A 17,900-nucleotide genomic window follows, 5' to 3' on the forward strand; every position below is an offset into this window, starting at 1 on the left:
TCTGTAAATGCTTTGGATATACTCAATAAACGCTCGTTTCGCGCTCATTTATTTTATTCAATTATGATCTAAATAAAGCTAATTGATTCGATGTACTTAGAAACGTAACAGGATTTTGAAAAGCTAAATAATATAACATGAATTTAAACACCAACAGAATTGCAGGAAAAATTGAATACAAATATCGTGAGGTCAAGGAAACGATGCTTTTCCTAATGTAACTTCTTAATGTATACTTCTATCTTATATAATTATTTTTCGCCTTTATTCGCAGACGCTTTGTTAAACACGCCAAGTGTATCTAAAACTAGAAAGCAAAGTGTGAATAAACCAAATCAAAGACTGATTGTCCTCGAAAAAGCGAACAAGTAGAAAAAAAATAGAAAACAGTTAGATAACGCGTTTGTAACTTCCACCTACGATCGAATGCCTTCATGCGTTCTGTTTTTAATGTCTGTTGCGCCAATGTGGGTAAGAATTTCAGCCGTTTCCGTTTGATAAGAACCACGGGTTTCAAAGAAAGCAATCCTATATTAACTGAGCCTCTCATTTTGTTACTGCACAGTTATTTCGCCACGTAATTAAAGTGATCCTCATGAAACATATTTTGTTTTGTTTTTGTTTTAATTTAAGTTTTTGTAAAGTTGGCTTTTACTTCTATCGCGCTGATGTGGATAAGAATTCCAGCAGTTTCCGCATAATAAGAACCACGGGTTTCAAAGAAAGCAATCCTATATTAACTTAGCAGGTAATTTAGTGTTAACAACTGGGTTGAAAACGTAAATTAGCCACCGTAAAGAGTAAAAAAAGCTGACGTTTCGAGCGTTAGCCCTTCGTCATCGCTCTGACGAAGGGCTAACGCTCGAAACGTCAGCTTTTTTACTCTTTACGGTGGCTAATTTACGTTTTCAACCCAGTTGTTAACACTAAATTACCTGCTATACTCTCCTACCGACGCAGCACCACAGTTTCTTTAGAAACTTACCCCTCCATTCATCTATATTAACTTAGCCTCTCGTTTTGTTATTGCACAGTTAGTTCGCCTCTAAGTTAAGGTGATCCTCGTCAAAAAGAAATTTTGTTTTGTTTTTTTTTTAATTTAAGTTTTTGTAAAGTTTGTTTCAGTAATCTTAAAACTTAGTGATCAAACATGGGATACTTCAATAATGAATGGCTGAAGAAAAATTGCCTTATTGACAGTGACAGAAAGCAACCTAATGAGACAGAATTGACATTGATCTTTAAGCGCGTCCGCAGTTCAACTTGTAAATCGCTTATGATGTACAATTGAGCTGAGCCTTTCGACTGAAAGATAGTTAGATAGATTTCAGAAAGAAGTTGGATGTACGTGCATTAGTGATTAGTAATTACCTTCCAAGTGAATTATGTGATGCATTTCGCGTGCGCTGATTGGTACGCTGATAGGCTAATTCCGAAGTGAATGACAAGTACTATCCACCTCTGTAACGGTGGAAGTGGTGGATATTTACCTCGCTGTTTCGCGGCTCGGTTAATATCCACCACCATTCAACTCCACTTAAGAGAATAATTATTAATTGTCGGTCATGATTACTTTACATTAAGCCCTCTGTCTGAAAAGAAAATGGCTATGAAAACTAAAAAGTAGGAAATAAACCTGTACATTAAGTGTGTGAGAAAAAAGCTATAAAGATAATAAGTTTATCTTAAAATATCCCAAAGCTTCTTTTTTTCACAACGTCAATGGCATACACGTTAAAAGCTGGAATTGTGGATAGTGGTAAGCAGTGTATACTGCACTACCCACGAAGGCGGGAAATATTAGATTAAAATCTTTGAATGCCTTTGCAATGTAGAGCATCCAGAAGGATGGCGTTTTCTTGATTTTTGCTGCTATTCAGAGAAGTATAAAGTACTGAAAATAGGAGTTTTATTTGAGTTCTATGTCATAATGTCCAAATGACCTCTAGTGTGTTCTCGCGGATTCGGTGCATTCAACAAAAAACGGAACTGTTTCTTGTGTAAAAGTCACGTGCTTTTCACAATCATCGCGATAAATGTGACACTTGACCAAAACCATTACCTTCTAAAAGGTGATCAAATGTCTGATCAACTAAGACACACTTACCTACTAAGTATTTGTTAATGGGTAACGTAATAATTTTTTTGGGAAACTAATTTTCAATTTCATTGATTGAGCAAAAATAAAAAGTTTAAACCACTTCTATCTCATTGAATTCTTCATATTCCCGGCAATATTTTTCTGGCGTCTGTTTGGCGTGGGAGAAATATTCAATGGCGATTTTGGTTATTTCTCGATGCTTACCTAACCCTGTTTATTTTCTAATGTTTTATTACCTTGGCAGAATGTCGTGTGACATACCAAGAAAAACCAACTTAATTCATAATTGACAGTCGTCACCAATCCACTTAAAAAGATAACAATACTCAGAATATAACAACATCCGGCTGGCTATGCACGTAATATATATTTTGTTCATTAATTCTACTATTTGAGCCAATAGCTGTGTGACACTTTACCACCTTGTAATATTTTTTTACTTCCGATCTGTATATTGCTATGAACAAATCAATTTTAGTTACAACTCCCTGAAAGAAACAACCAGGCTTTATAACGGCAGTAAGAAAAATAGGTTCGCAATGCGTACATGTGTGGCTTACGAAATTGAGCTGCTTTTTAGTGTCTGGTGTCTCATTGGGTTTCTATCAGAAGAGCTAATATCTGATTACCATTGTTCATGAACAACACAAGATAACTAGCATACAAAAGTCCTGAAATGTCCATTCTGAAGATGAGAGTTATTGGCCAAACTTTGTTATGGAGGTCTCATTTTGACAACAAAGGTTGCACATGTAACCCGAGGAACTGAAAAAACATCAGCATAATCTCCCATAGTGGTCTGATAGATTCAGTATTGAGTATGTTTACGTAACGAAGTGGAATTGACTTCTGAAGTTTGAAGGTTGATTGTCTTTTCCAAGGCAAGTGATGTGAAATGAACTCTAGGGAGGAAATTCATATGAAAGTTTTTGACATTTTGTGTACCAGTACACAAGGAAAAAGCTTTGGAGAAGGGCAGGGACATTCGGGAAATGACGTAATCTACACTAGAAGCCATTGGGAGCTTGATTTGGTTTGAATGTATGACTAATTTTGGACAATACATACATGTAAAGTAACACAATGCTGAGTGTAGGTTTCTTTTGTCCATTAGGGCATGAAGTTCAACTTTCAGTTGGTTGAGAGCAAAACGTTTACTATAATTATTGTATTTAGGTTTTGTGGGACTGTATTTTCAATAAAGAATACAGAAAAATTTAGTTCAGGTAGGTAGATATGAGGTTGCAAATGGAAGAATCTAGGGAAAAAAGATAGGTGCATTACAAGATCAGAGCACAAGCAATACTTTAATGAATCATATGTTGAGTTAAGTACTCTGAGGTAACATTACATTAACGTTGCTAATAATTTTTAACCCAATAAGATTTACAATTTGACCTGGAGGTTTTATCTAACAGAAAGTTCAATGGAGATAGAGTGTCACCATAATAGATTTCAGGAACAGTAATCACTTTACAGAGTGATGGAAAATTTGATGAGCATGTAAGAACTAAGCTTGTCAAAGCAAACAAGTGTTTACACGTCCTACGAACATTGAGAAAGGAACATTACTCTCAGGCAGAGATTGATCATCTTTTTATATCGATTGTTTTGGCTAATTTTAGCTATGCACTTTCAGTCTATGGGGCATCTGAGTCCGATCTTACGGTTGTACAAAAATTTTTAGACCGATGTCATAAACGCGGTTTTATCTCATTTCCAGTTTTTATCAAGAACCTTTTAAACAAACAAGACAGAAACATTTTGAAGAAACTAAAATCAACGGATTGCCACCCCCTGAAAGATATCATTCCTGTCCAAAAGACATATCTACACAATCTCAGGAAAAAAGGCTGCGCGCGCCCGAAAATTAATACACAGCGCTTTATGAACACATTTGTAAATAGGTTGATATTTAAGCTCCATTTATTGTAGTGATATACTTTTTAATTCATGATATGTATGTAGATTTCTGTAGTTTTTTCAATTCATTGTAACATAAGATATGTAGTTTTATCTTATGATGGAATAAAGACCATATATATATATATAATCAGAGACATAACTTAAACACAGCAGAGTTCAATGTACAGGCAAGTTCATGATGGTATCATATGATTTAAACTACCAGAAGCTTTCAAGTTTTCTTATTATTGAAATTGTAATTTCATGCCAGTGAGTCTACCAAATTCAAGTTATGTGGAGAAATGAATGGGTGAACTTGACATCATCATGCAAATGGTCGACTTCACATCATCATGCAAAGTGCTAATCTACCGTACAAAAAGGTCCAAAACAAACATGGTAAGCAACTGAATTTCATGTATCACTTTGTGTTAGAGCACACAAGAGGACTTGTGAGGCCTGCTTCTCTCTCATTTGCCAGAACAAGATTGAACTTCTGATACCAATCAAAATTCAGAATGACTGTGACAGTTTGGAACTTATCTGTTAAGACTGTGCTTTTAAGGGGTCTACAGATATGATTAGAACCCTGGGTCTCTGAGGATACCTAATGGTTATCTAATCCACATCAAGTAGCTCTAACTTTTAACTATAAACATAACAAATGTCAGTTCCATTGAACTGTCTTTATAAAAACTCAACAAAGTCTAAACTAAGTTAATTAAAGTGTACTTTGGTACTCTAAATAGGCAGAAGTAAATTTTTCACAAACAACAAATGTTGAGCTCATAGCGTGTGTGCAGTTTAAAGTATTTGAAAAATTTACTAGTGCTTATCATATGAGAAATCATGTTATTAATTATTCATAATGTATACATGAAAGATACTCATTCACAGGAAATCAACAAACTGATGGCAGATAAATTTGACAGTATTGACTAAATGAAGTGTGCCATCAAAATTTGTCCTTCAGCTGAATTCTTACTCAGGAATGCAATTTTGTTAATGTTTATCAATATACATTAAAGTATCCAAGCAAGTTTGCTCACAGAGCATTTCGATATTATTTTGTACACGAGTTATTACTTTTTCACTAATGACAAATGAAAAAGGCAACTAGCTATTTTCAGCCAATCAAAAAAGTGTAATTTTTCATGTATATCAGTATTGTGATGAATTCACCAAACCAAACAAGTAACTGAAAAGGAGTTGTAGTCTACCAAATAAAAGCCTAATACACATGTATTGCTACCAAGTACAGATACCATTATGAGGAGAATCTAGAAGACTGCTAAGCTTGAAGGAAGGCATGAAATGTTAAGATCTGAATAATTCTGGCCATAACTTGGAAAACATAACACTTGTCACATTTCAGTTAACATTAAAGCATTAGGCTCCTACTCATATTTTAATAAAAGCGAAACCACTTTGTCACAGAGTTTCAATGGATTACTCCCCAAAGTTTGGAATCAATCACAATAGACATTTGGCACAATGTTAATGACAAACCGCAGTTTCAGGTTAGGCTTTAGACGTTTGTGACTTTTATTGGTTTAGCTATGTAAACATGAAAGTATAATTTCATTTAAAGAGGCCGTCAAATTGAATTTCCAGACAACAGCAGTGTTTGATTTTCTAATGGCAACAAAAAAGTCCTATTTTCACTCATTGGTTAAAAATTGTTTACTCTATTCGTATTGGATGACATGTAATGCCATGGGTGGCAGGGTATTCTGCAGTTTAACCAAAATTTTATCTTAGCATGTACTGAAAAGACTGGTTAAGTAATTTTCTTACTGAGCATGTGGCATAAACAGAAATTCAGGATAAAAAACGTTCCGGTAAATGACTTACCTGAAATGTGATCGTACAGAGAGTCAATAATGACTCCTAAGTTTCAATGTGGCACGACCTGCATTAAAGGTCCAGACCATGAAATGTTGGCCTGTGAAAGCACAGCTCCACGCTGTAATCCGCACTTAGAAGACAAGCCGACTGTAGGAAAGCCGGCGTGTGAAATCTAAGCAACAAAGATGAACGAAAAACTAGATAAAAAACGATCTTCGACAACGTGTTACAGCCACCATTGCAAAATGGTCGCTTTCTGAAGCCTTGAAGCTCAGGTAACCTAGCCGAACATAGACTGGAACCTATCTTCGACGATAGTAAACCACGTGATAAGCGCTCTGTTCACCGTGACAAATCCAGCCAGGAATAAACATCTTCGATCATGACATAGCGTGGTTTACAATTAGTGTAAGCCGCACAAAAATGTTCTATGGTGGCATTACAGTAATTACAAAAGTGTCTTTACAAAGGTAATATTTACAACATGTGATCAGAAATAATTACACTATTTGCACTAGAATCACCTCCTAAACTATTTACAACACCATCAAAACTGACCCTACTTACCTTATGGCAAATAGGTCTATTACAAAGTGAACTTGCCTCTAATAATCTTGATATCTGTGCTAAAACTGATTTAGACACCATTGTACAGTATATTTCACAGTATATCTGCTCAGAGCAAGTCAATGAAATAGTGTATGGTAGATTAAGTTTCATCGGTAAACTTCTCTAATGCTCATTGGGTTTCCACTGACTTTTTTCAACAGGTCAGTCATCCTAGATGACAAAGGATCCTCTGGGACCTGGGTCCGGGTCTGGGAAAGTTCAAGGTCTAATTGTTGAGAAAATATTCCGTTAGTTCTTCTTAAACAAAATGATATTTTCCATTTTTCTAAAATATAAAATGTACTCAGATATCTGCAATTTTAGGTATGTGTATTGGGAATGAATCAAAGAATATAATAAGCATGTGCAGAAGTGGACACCCACCAAGGCAAACAAATTTGTAGTCCGACGATACATGGGTGGTCGGACAGACAGATAGACTAACAAACTGTTCATATTCATTCCTTAAAGCGCAGTTCAAATATATGATTTTTATATCAGTATTCTCGGTCGTTGTTTCATCATTTCACGCCTTTATTACGAACCAACATGATAACCAGCTCCCACTTAGCTTGTTAGCTCAGTTGGTGGAGTACTGCACCGATATCGCAAAGGTCATGGGTTCAAATCCCGTGAATGCCTAACTTTTTCCAGGTCATTTTTACTACTGCTCAAGTAATGTTTCTCACTGCGAGGATTGCTTTCATATTCAGACAGACAAAGACACAGCCTAATTGATAGGCTGACTGTCTGACTTACTGACTGATTTCCTGACTGACCTACTGACTGTCTGATATGCTGATAGACTGACTGACCGCTTAAATTACTAACTGACTGGCTAACTAACTTACCGACTGACTGTATTACTGACGGAGAGACTGTTAGAATTTTAGACTGACTGAGAGACTGAAAGATTTTCAAACTAAAGGACGAGTAAACGGAGAGGCTGATTAAGTGATTAAAGTTATTAGTACAGTGTTTTCCCCACATTTCCCAAATCAATAATTGAATCACAAAGTTGATGGTTAAACTGGGCTATAAACACGCATTTTTTGTAGGATTTCGCCTACCAAGATAATTAGATTTACATAGAACAAAACTTGATGGAGGGGCCCACCTGTAAAACCGAAGTACGTCTTCAAATAAAAAATGCTTTCCTCGAGATCTATAAATTGATGGAAAAAATGACGTTGATAACTTTTACTTTGGGTTGTCAAAAAATGATAAATGCAGAGAAATAAGCGGGCAAAGCAGTATGAAATCATCTTTCGGCGATTTCTACTTGTTTCTGCTACATGGATGTAACAGCCACGGACGATTTCCTCATGAGGTCTTGCGGAATGCAATTGGACAGAAGCATTTGGTTCTTACTTTACACTAACGCATATATTGTAAAGCTGCACACCATTAATTTCGTTCTTTCTATCCTCGTCAGATGAATATTCCTCATCTTCTTCAATCCTGTGGTTTTTTTTACATGGTGGCCATTTCTTTTTTTCTTCCAGGTCACTGACCCATTTTCTGCAGGTTTCCAATGCTGCTATTTTCACACGAAGATCTTTGTGGGGGCTCAAAACGGGTTCTGGATACTTAGTTTCCGACAAGAAGTTTTCTTCTTTATCGTACGGGCTTTTTTCGCTCCCTGGGTGCCAATACCAATGACTTGCGGCCTTTAATTCAGCTTGGAAGTTGAATTCATCAGGTGTGTTTGGGTAATGGTTTTTCATGTATACCAAAACAGCTGTCACAAGTGTATCGAAATCCATAAGGGACATTCCACCTTTGCATTTTTCGAGTTTTGTTTTGTTCCAGGTAAAGTTTTCCTTTAATTGCTCTGCGCTTTTACCCTATAATAAAAAAAAAACAACAAAAAAAAAATTCAGGAAACGTAGCACATCATATGTGACCCAAATTTGCGGCCTTGTAGTTGTGCTATTAAAGTGGGATTTGTACTAACAGCCATCACGTAGGTTCCTCTAAACTTTAGGTGCCTTTCAACGAATAACTGACCGGAGTCGGCTGAAATATCTGCTTTCCAAAGAAAAACTTCGGTTTCTTGTTTTGATTTTTCTCTTTGGTGAAGAGGGTAATACAGAGCAGGATTTGTGACCAGCCAAACTGAAAGGCGATTAATCCTCGATTATCTTTTGGCACTGGCGGCTATCGGTAGAGTCATGCAAGCTCATTACAATGAATATAAAAAAAATGCTATCTTTACCGATTTTGCTGTTGTTGTTTTTAGGAAAAAAGTTTTAGCGGAGGCGTGTTCTGCCGCACTCGGTAATAACTGTCGCATTTTGTAATAAATCTGGTATAGTACTCACAGCATCCATAAGAGTCGCCGCTAAATTTTTTCCTCAGTAATTGTTACTTATGGCCTTCTTTTCTACTAGAAATAAGCCTGACACATATTATCACGGCCTTAATAGAGTTTACTATCTTAATTCACGTCTCATACACAAGAGTGGGTGTGCAGCTCGAACTAGGAGCCTGAGTGTCTAATGCCGTCCGACAAAGGTACAGAAAACAGTAAACAACTAGTTACAACTGAATCAACTCTCGGGCTTAAACATTTTGTGTGCCGCCGTATGATACGATAACCCAAAAAACCCAGTGGGTTCATCCAAATGCAGGTGCACCAACCATAAGGTGAGAAGTAAAACGGGCTAAGTTACATGCAAGTGAAAATTTAGCGTAAAGCTTGAAAAGTTCGAGATATGAGATGTATGCATTACAAATATCAAACCTGATATACGCCCTACAATAAAAGACGCAATTAACGCCATAGCAGCTCACGTGGTTACATACCGATTGGAAAATATTTACATTCTCCGTCACTGCCACTTACAGTTTAGTTCTGCTGAATGTAAATACATTACTACCTACCTTCTTTGCCGTTGTCTTCTATGTACGAAGAGGTGAATAATGGCTCATGTGCTGTCCCTGCCCTGAAAACGACGAGGTTCCTTCTCGTTACATATGCCATCATAGCTCGCTGGTGCACACTAGAAAAGAAAACTTGAAAATCAGCTGAGCTTAATATGTTTTGATGCCACGAATTAGGTGTTCACTGGTGTAAGCTTTCCAAAAGGTTGTACCCCCCCCCCCCATGTGTGGCCTTATCCTCCCCCCAAAGAGAAGGGACCTTTAGCAGTTGGGACGGCAACGCCGTAGACGTCCCTTCCGTTCCGTTACTCCTTGGAGGGGTGGGTGTTAATGTTCTATATAAGCATTAGGAACTCTATAATGTAAGCGAAAAGGACTATGGAAAATGAGAGTGAACCGTCCATGTTGTTGTAAGAAGCGTGCTTTGGTTGAAGTTGTGTTCAGAGTCAATCATATTGTTTTGTTGATCATCTGACCCCAAACAGCACAGGGGGAGGATACGGCTACACGTAGGCTAATAGGTACCTATTTGTAAATGCGATTTACAATATTAACATTTTATCTTCAGTAAATAGTGTTCTACCTGATTCGTATGCCCTGCCCTCAGACCACTTAATTCTTTTATAATGTTATTACTTAATAGGTTTTAATTTTAAAGTAATTTTCCATTTTTACATCTGTTTTTATCAGTACTTTGATGTCAAACTTCTCTTGCTTATTTCCTGTTATTATAACATTAGCATTTTAGTTCCTTTAGTTTAGTGAGTCTTAATACTCAAGTCTTTCTGGGACTGAATGTAATAAGTTTTGAAGTTTTTTTACGTTATTTTATTTTAAATGGATTTAAAATGTTTTATGTTATATTAGTTAGTAAGGACCTCCCTGAAAACCACGTAATGTGACGAGAGCTTCCTCTATCAAGTTTAAGACTATATTATGTCCCTTCATTTTGGATGCACTCCGATTTCAGGGTTTAGGCGCCATTTTGGACGGGTTGACCACTCGCCTTGATTTCATGGGGAAGCTTTGAATCCCGCTGACCAAGTGAAGTCCCGCAGCTTGACTCGTTCCGGTTTGAATGCCATACTCTGTTCAGGGTTTGGATGCATGCAATTAAGCTTCTTATTTAATTAAAACTTAGCGAACTATCTAAGAACACACAGACTAAAGCTGTGAACTTTATAAACAGTCATTTCTTTTAATTACCTGGAAAATAACTCTGGTGGCCCTTTAAAACTGTTCCTGAAAAAAATTCAATTAAAAACATTAAATTTCGTGAATTCCTCGCGTTGTGCTCAACTATTAATCGATGAAGTAATTCACCGAGCGCCAACTCGTTGTTCGCTGTTGTGCCTTTAGGTTAACATGAAAATTCAATAGTAGAAAAAAAGGTTAGAATTCAGACTTCAATGTGCCTTCGGTAAGCGAATACTTTTAATTATTTGTGTGAAGATACAAAATCTAAGAAATGTTTCGCTTTAAAGTGGATAATATAAAGGATATTAAAGGACTCGATCATAACTTTAATCGTTTTCAGTCATCGACACGACTTATTCATGCTGCAGTTTTGAATTTCCACGGCAAGAATATCATAATTTCCAACTGATCATTCGAGGCCGACGGTAATGATCCAGTGGTGGAAAATAAAATTTTCCTGATGATCTGCCATCTACCTCGTGTTTATGTACGGCACTCTTTAATTTCGTGCAAACAAACGTCGAGCTACAGGACTAATAATTTTCATTCCCAAACCTTGCTAAATTGTACCAAAATTTCAGGGCAATAGACTTGCTTGTGATCCTGAGCATGTTGTTTCAGCCTTCTGCTCGGTGAATGAACCTTTCACTTTCACTAGTAATCTAGAACAAAGAAGAAAAGAGATGCTAAAGCAAAAATGCTGAAAAAAATAATTGTAATCGATTTTTTTTCTGACATATATGATCTTTTGCGATTTGCAAAGACATTTTTCCCACAGAGAGGATTTAAATCTTTAAAGGTTAGTACTTGAAGTATGCTCAGCAGATCTCACCCATGAAAATAGAGGGTCAACGTATTTATTTTCCATATAAACTACGATTATTCCTAAAGTTTCTTAAAACTCCCGCAATCTGATTTGACAGAGTCACCTTAAAAAAAAGAATCAACTATTGTGAAAGGTAACTGTGAGCGGGATGTAGCCGGTCGGAACTTATAAAAACAATTAAGAATTTGTCTATGCTTAGCGTGCGTATATCGAGTTACGGATGCACGCGGGAAGTTTGGAGAGCACGATAGAAAAGTACGATCGCGTCGCTCGAGGCGCCGCCGAAAGCAACTCTAGCTTTTTGAGTGCTATTCAAACTTCTCAACTTCTCGCACAGCTAAAGCATGAACCATGCTTTAAAAGGCGAAAATAAATAATTACAAATTTCCTGAATTTACGAGGTCCTTGTGGTAGATGCACCCTGCTTGACTTGTTGTTTACTAGAATTATGTCCAGAAAATTTGCATTGCTTTGTGTTGAAAATTCTGAAAATTGTACGATTTCAAAACAAAACCACCTATTGAACATAAGGCGGTCCACAAGAGAAAGTCAAATTAAAATCAGTTTTCTCACAACGAAACGTCCTGTGGCATTACGGAATAACTTAGGGAAAGAAAATTAACTCACGACAAAAAAAAATCAACCCACTGCAAAATAAAATACCTCAAGGCGAGACAAAATTAACTCACGGTAGAGAAAAATCAACTCACGGCAAAATGAAATAACTTGCGGAAAAATAAAAGAACTCACGGCAATATGAAATGGGATTTAAAATTCATTTATTCTCAGCCGGGAGAAATGCCAACACCAAAGCTACTGAGTACGTAACTTTCGGTTTTTCTTTTTGTATATTGGTTTTTTTCCACTTCTAGCGGAAGTTTGAACCTCACTATCTGTCAGCGATACGGATTCTTTTAGTTTTAGCCGCTATAATCCGAGAAAGTTCCCACAAACTAACTTGTGTTGAGAGTAATGAAGGCTTTGGCGTTCATTCATCAATCTGGCCGAGTTGCGCCAAAGCCTAGTGATATGTCAGCAGCTGATTGGCTATTTCAATACACGTGAAAAAATACGATATTTTTTCACGAGTGTTGTTACGGCTTTTCTCAGGGCCGGAAATCCTTTTAAAACACCGCAGTTTATGTGATAAATAGAGAATAATACATGGGCGCGCGTAGATATGAAATTTCTCTTCAAGTGTTCAACTCCATAGCTCACTTGTGAGCGCAGCGAACGAGTGAGATGTCGAGTTATAGAGTTGAACACTTGAAGAGAAATTTCATATCTACGCGCGCCCATGTATTATTCTCTCGTACTCTCCAAACTTCTCGCACGCATCCATAACTCGATGTACGCACGCTAAGTATGGATCAACTCCTTATAGTTAGTGGGCAAATTCTCCGAGCTTGTTTAAATCCCAACATGGAGAATGGTGGGTTTACTTTCGCGTGAAAATTTCTGACTGATGGGTATTTAGACTATTTTGGACAGTGCCCGGCTGCCGGGCATTTAGCTACAGCGAAATAAATTGGACTCACCTTAACTTATTATCTTGGGTTCAGTTGTGTTCTTAAATTCGGAAACTTTATAAAAAAATTTTTTAGTGCGCAGGGGAAAGTCTTCATTTAAGTTTTAGATTCCTGAAAAATCGAGAGCGGTGATCGTGATGAATCGTTAACTTATTACAAGCTTGAATAATAAGCTGGCTCCGGCTGTTCGTGGGTCGGATAACGCTATCCACTGGATAAATCTCTATCCGGTGGATAACACTATACGTTTTGCCATCACTTATTTACTGGATAGCGATTTATCCGTTGGATAGCATTATCCGTCCTTATACAACTAGGCCTTGAATACTTCTGCGGCGGTATTGAGACTGCTAGGAAATAATTTTCTAGGCAGGAAAATATAGCTCAGCACACGCATTTCAAAAGTTTTCTGGTTTCCTTGCCAACCTCTGGGAAATAACATCTTGCAAACAGAGTAAAAACATTGAGAACGGTACGGTGATCGGGATGAACCTCTAACTAATTACAAATTTGAATAACAAGCTTATCACTACTGCGGCGGCTGCTGGAAAATAATTTTCTAAGCAGGAATATAGCTCAGCAGGCGCGTTTTAAAAGCTTTCTAGTCTCCTTGCCAACCTCTGGGAAATAACATCATGCAATCAGAGTAAAAACATTGTGAACGGTACGGTGATCGGGATGAACCTCTAACTAATTACAAACTTGAATAACAAGCTTATTACTACTGCGGCGGCTGCTGGAAAATAATTTTCTATAAATAGGAATATAGCACAGCAGGCGCGTTTTAAAAGTTTACTAGTCTCCTTGCCGACCTCTGGGAAATAACATCTTGCAATCAGAATAAAAACAATGAGAACGGTAGGCCCGTAAGGCAAATAATTATCTTTTCTTTACGGAACTCAAAACTTAGTACCGTGCCGAAAGTTATTTTATCATTCGATCCACCATCTCTAATTGCACTCCCAATTAAAAAGAAAACAAGAAGACTGAAAACTAAACAAGACTTCTTTTCGCAATTTCTTTTTGCTCTTTTGTGAGATTCATTTCTTCTCTTGTTTACCAACCGCGGATCAAAATATAACATTTTTCATTTAACCATGATGGAATATCAGAAAAACACCTTTACGGAAATGGATAACCCAGTTCAGTTGGTGTTATCGCCCGAAGATCTAGGAGCAGGTGTGCGGACTTTGTCGAAGTCTTTCCTGAATTAAATACATTTTGAGCTTCAGCTTTAAATTTCTACTAAGTTTTTATTTTATTAGCATTTCGTCGCGTGTAGATTCAGGGTGTATCGGAGCTGCATGACTGAAAACTGATTCAAACTTATCTATTCCATCATGGGAATAAATAAACAAATCCTCAAACTCCTTGAAATAGGAGATCATTTTTCGTTTAACTACTGGCAAAAGATATCGAAGGGATGTCAATTTATGAGATGTGTCAATGAACCAATGGCTATTGTCAGCAAAGATGTCAAGCGCAAGATAAAGCCGTGCGACGACGATCGTTATGAAAAGTTAATGACAGGAGAGATCGATGAGGAGTGCCTCAAATACGATTTTTGTTTCTTATTTATCGAGACGATTTTTGTTTCTTATTTATCGAGACTGAGGTCCTCATGAGACTGCCAGGAAATTAATTTTATAAGCTAGACGATAACTCAGCACGCGCGTTTTTAAACTTCTCTAGTTTCCTCACCGACCTCTGGAAAAATAACATCATGCAATCAGAGTAAAAAAATTGAGAACGGTAGGCCCAACGGCAAATAATTCTCTTTTCTTTTTTAGAACTAATCACTTTTGGTGCCGAAAGTAATTTATTCATTCGATCCACCGTCTTTCGACTGAAATTGCACTCCTGATGAAAAATAAACAAAAAAAAAAAAAAAACGAAAAAAAAAGGAAGACTGAAAACTAAACGAGGCTTCTTTTTGTAATTTCTTTCTGCTCTTCTGTGAGGTTCACCCATAGGTCAAAATATAATATTTATCATGTAACTATGATCAAATATCAGAAAATTACCTTTACGGAAATATAGAACTCAGTTCAGTTGTTGTTATCGCCCGATGATCTCAAGTGTACGAAGCTTGTCGAAGTCCTTTACGAATGAAATTAATTTTGAATTCTGCTTTAAATTTCAAATAGGTTTTTTAATTAGTGTTTCGTCACGTGATAGATTCAGAGCGTATCGGAGCTGGTTGTTTGGAACCTGATTCAAACTTATCTATTTCATTATGACAAGAAATAGACAAATCCTCAAACTCCTTGGAATAGGGGAGCGTTTTTCGTTTAACTACTGGCGAAAGATATCAAAGGGATGTCAATTTATAAGATTTGGCGGTGAACGAATGGCTATTGACAGGAAAGCTGTCAAGCGCAAGATAAAGCCGTGCGAAAAAGATCTGTATGAAAAGTTGATGGCAGGAGAGATCAACGAGGAGAGCCTCAGATACGATTTTTGTTATGATAGAGATAACCAACTTATTTTACCTGATGTCTTAGGTAAGGAGTAAATTATCGTTCGTTGCCAAAGTGTGCATAATATTTAATTGATATCATGAATGTTGAAACGGAAATTTAAGAAATTCTTGGTTACGTTATGTTAAAACGGTAAAAATATGTTTAGAAGTTTCCAAAAATATCCTGAGCATTCGTAGAACTACTTATTTATCGAGACTGAGGTCTTCACGAGGTGTAAGTCCGTGCATCTTCGATGCAATTCATGAAGATATTTGTTTACGTATAGTGTCATTAGTATTTGAATCATTGCGTATTTCTGCTACAAATCCGTCAGTTTTTTTTAAATGGACGTTTGTACATTCGCAGAGGGTACATATGTTTCTGTATTTAACTAAGTAGAGCGAGGGTACAAGCACTTTTATATGGAGAATGTTACAATAGTCTAGAGTCGGCCTGTAAGAGTGCGCGATATGTCTCAAACAAACACCTGCTATGAATTCATAAATTACAAATTTATGAGATAGACGACGTTTCACCATCAGAAAACAACTGTGGTAAATTTTTTCAACTTCCATTCCGTCTTCCTAAAGTATTTTACCACCAGATATCCCGCTCGGTTTTACCACAGAAGTCGTTTATTTCAAGCTCCCTCCCTAACTTTTGACAGCATATCTTGGCGACATAACAAAATAATGTTTCTAACGTTAAGAGGCAGAGGTCCTGCTAATAAATATTTCTAGCTACCCTTGGCTTTACCTGTCGATTTACTATTTCTAAGATATCTCTGCTACTTTCGCTAAACGTATGTAGTTATTCTTTCTGAACTGTTTCTATTGTTCTTCATAACAGGTTTAAGTACCTTTACCAATAGATATCTGATGCCATCCCATCTAACAAGGAAACCTGAACGGCTATGGCAGCTGGACCCCGAGAGTCGTTTTCCAAACGAACTGGAAATATTTGTCCCTCAAGACCGTAGCTTTAAAGGATACATAAGGATTAAAAAGGGTACCCAAGTCGAAAAGGACAAATTAATCGAGGTTAAGTCCCTTTTTTTGATTAGAACATTTGTTATTTTAGCTGTTACGCAAAATGTGTTTTGATAAAAGAAGAGAACTGTTATTTTCATATAAATAAGTAACTTTTCATTAAACTCTCCTGCAATGTTCAGGGGATTGTCTCCTTAAAATAAGCCAATTTCTCTTTAGTTTTCAAATGCTAAGGAAAACTCATCAATGCAGAGCTCTTGAACTTTAAGTTTGGATAATTGCCCAACATACGGGGCAAAATTTCTGATTACTTAATTTTCTTGATTGGTTGAGTGCACGTCGTCTGAGTTAATTGCTATTGTTTTCTCTCGTGAACCGGGTTTTGAAAATTTTGCTTATTTGTAGTGTTTTTTGGTGCTTACGGAGCCTAAACGGACCCTTTGTTTACGAATGTCATCGATTTAGTATTTCCACTCGGTAGATGGTGATATAATTATACACTCGGAAGATAGTTGTTACTTGCAAACTTCGAAGCTACGCCTGAAATCAATCCTTGATTTCCCTCGGGTCCATAAGGTTTCAAAGGGCTTTTTACAAATTTTATTGCTCTAAAGAGGTTTGACCTTAAAGAGGGGGGTTCTTAGGAATAAGCAATCAGTCGGGAAATCTGTAAAAAATTCTCCTATTCAATTGAATGCGTTTTCCCACCTGTTCTAACAAACAGTTAAGACTAATTTGGCACCACGTTTCCAATTCATTCATGTCATTTCGAAGTCAGTTGGCCCAGTTTTATAATTCCTAACCCAAACATTGTGGGTTCTTAAGATTTCGTAGTTGATTTGTGCTTTTTTTCGTTTTGTGCACATCAAATTCAACTTTTCCACTGAACTGGTTACGTTGAGGCATATTTTTCGGCTTTGTTACTATTCTGTTTTATACGCCAGCCAAGATAAGATAAAACACCCATGCATGTATCTGCTTCCGTCTGAGGCAAAGCATGTTTCATCTTCAACCCAATAACTTTTCCATCCTATTTCCTTTAGATGCTTGGGTGCCTTCCTTGGAGGAAATGCCCTAAACAACTTGTGGAAAACCCACCAAACTGAGACCGTGCTCTTTGAAAGACTTTCACAAGAGTGGTGGCTTTGGATTTACTATTTCAAGTTTCTATCAAAAGAGAAATGAGCAATTTCGTGTCCCCTCTTCTTTATTGTAGTACAATTAAGTGTAAAATATAATAAAAGATATCGAATTTTTTTTCGTCGCAAGGCTGCTCTAGCTCACCCATGTTTCAGAATTCATAACTGGATGAAAACGTAGGTATATCAAGTAGTCAAAGAACAAAGGCCTCCCCGCCCTTTGTTTTTCAAAATACAAACTATGAAGATACGATTCCTATTACACTATAAAGGAAAAATATCAGTTTTTGGGTAACACGTTGTAATTTTTGTAGGTGTAGTCCTCTGACCCTATTTCACTCAAAGCAAATCGTCCATCGCATTTAGGTAGAGAAGTAGAGTCCAGTTACAAATTGTGTAATAACGAAAT

The 17,900-nt window shown here is 36.9% G+C and overlaps 2 protein-coding genes across 6 annotated transcripts in view; one reads left to right on the forward strand and one right to left on the reverse strand.

Annotated features, from left to right (window-relative positions):
- Window positions 1-4,159: 4,159 nt before the first annotated feature.
- LOC131770117 (uncharacterized) lies at window positions 4,160-14,999 on the reverse strand. Of its 4 annotated transcripts, none has more exons than XM_059085828.2 (8): window positions 14,926-14,999; window positions 11,102-11,208; window positions 10,556-10,591; window positions 9,350-9,468; window positions 8,421-8,581; window positions 7,869-8,310; window positions 7,581-7,628; window positions 4,160-6,689 (listed from the first exon to the last, which is right to left on the reverse strand). In XM_059085828.2, the coding sequence occupies exons 2-8, from the start codon at window positions 11,155-11,157 to the stop codon at window positions 6,571-6,573; spliced, it is 981 nt and encodes a 326-aa protein (XP_058941811.2). In that variant the 5' UTR covers window positions 11,158-11,208; window positions 14,926-14,999; the 3' UTR covers window positions 4,160-6,570. The 4 variants fall into 4 exon arrangements, 3 of the variants coding, with proteins under 3 accessions (XP_058941811.2, XP_066026163.1, XP_066026164.1); XM_066170066.1 differs by lacking the exon at window positions 14,926-14,999 and adding an exon at window positions 12,911-13,094; XR_010718271.1 differs by having other exon boundaries at window positions 6,592-6,689; window positions 7,581-8,310.
- A 98-nt stretch (window positions 15,000-15,097) lies between these two features.
- The window catches only part of LOC131770124 (uncharacterized), a 44,577-nt gene continuing 41,774 nt past the window's right edge, over window positions 15,098-17,900 (forward strand). Inside the window, exons 1-3 of one of the 2 annotated variants that reach the window (XM_059085834.2) lie at window positions 15,098-15,405; window positions 16,213-16,403; window positions 17,396-17,898. In XM_059085834.2, the coding sequence (XP_058941817.1) occupies window positions 15,138-15,405; window positions 16,213-16,403; window positions 17,396-17,458 (522 nt within the window). In that variant the 5' untranslated portion in view covers window positions 15,098-15,137 and the 3' untranslated portion in view covers window positions 17,459-17,898. Of the gene's footprint in view, window positions 15,406-16,212; window positions 16,404-17,395; window positions 17,899-17,900 lie in introns of those variants that run through there. The other variant, XM_066169349.1, reaches the window with a different exon arrangement.

The sequence above is a fragment of the Pocillopora verrucosa genome, chromosome 7 (assembly GCF_036669915.1).
Source record: "Pocillopora verrucosa isolate sample1 chromosome 7, ASM3666991v2, whole genome shotgun sequence".
Taxonomy (NCBI): domain Eukaryota; kingdom Metazoa; phylum Cnidaria; class Anthozoa; order Scleractinia; family Pocilloporidae; genus Pocillopora; species Pocillopora verrucosa.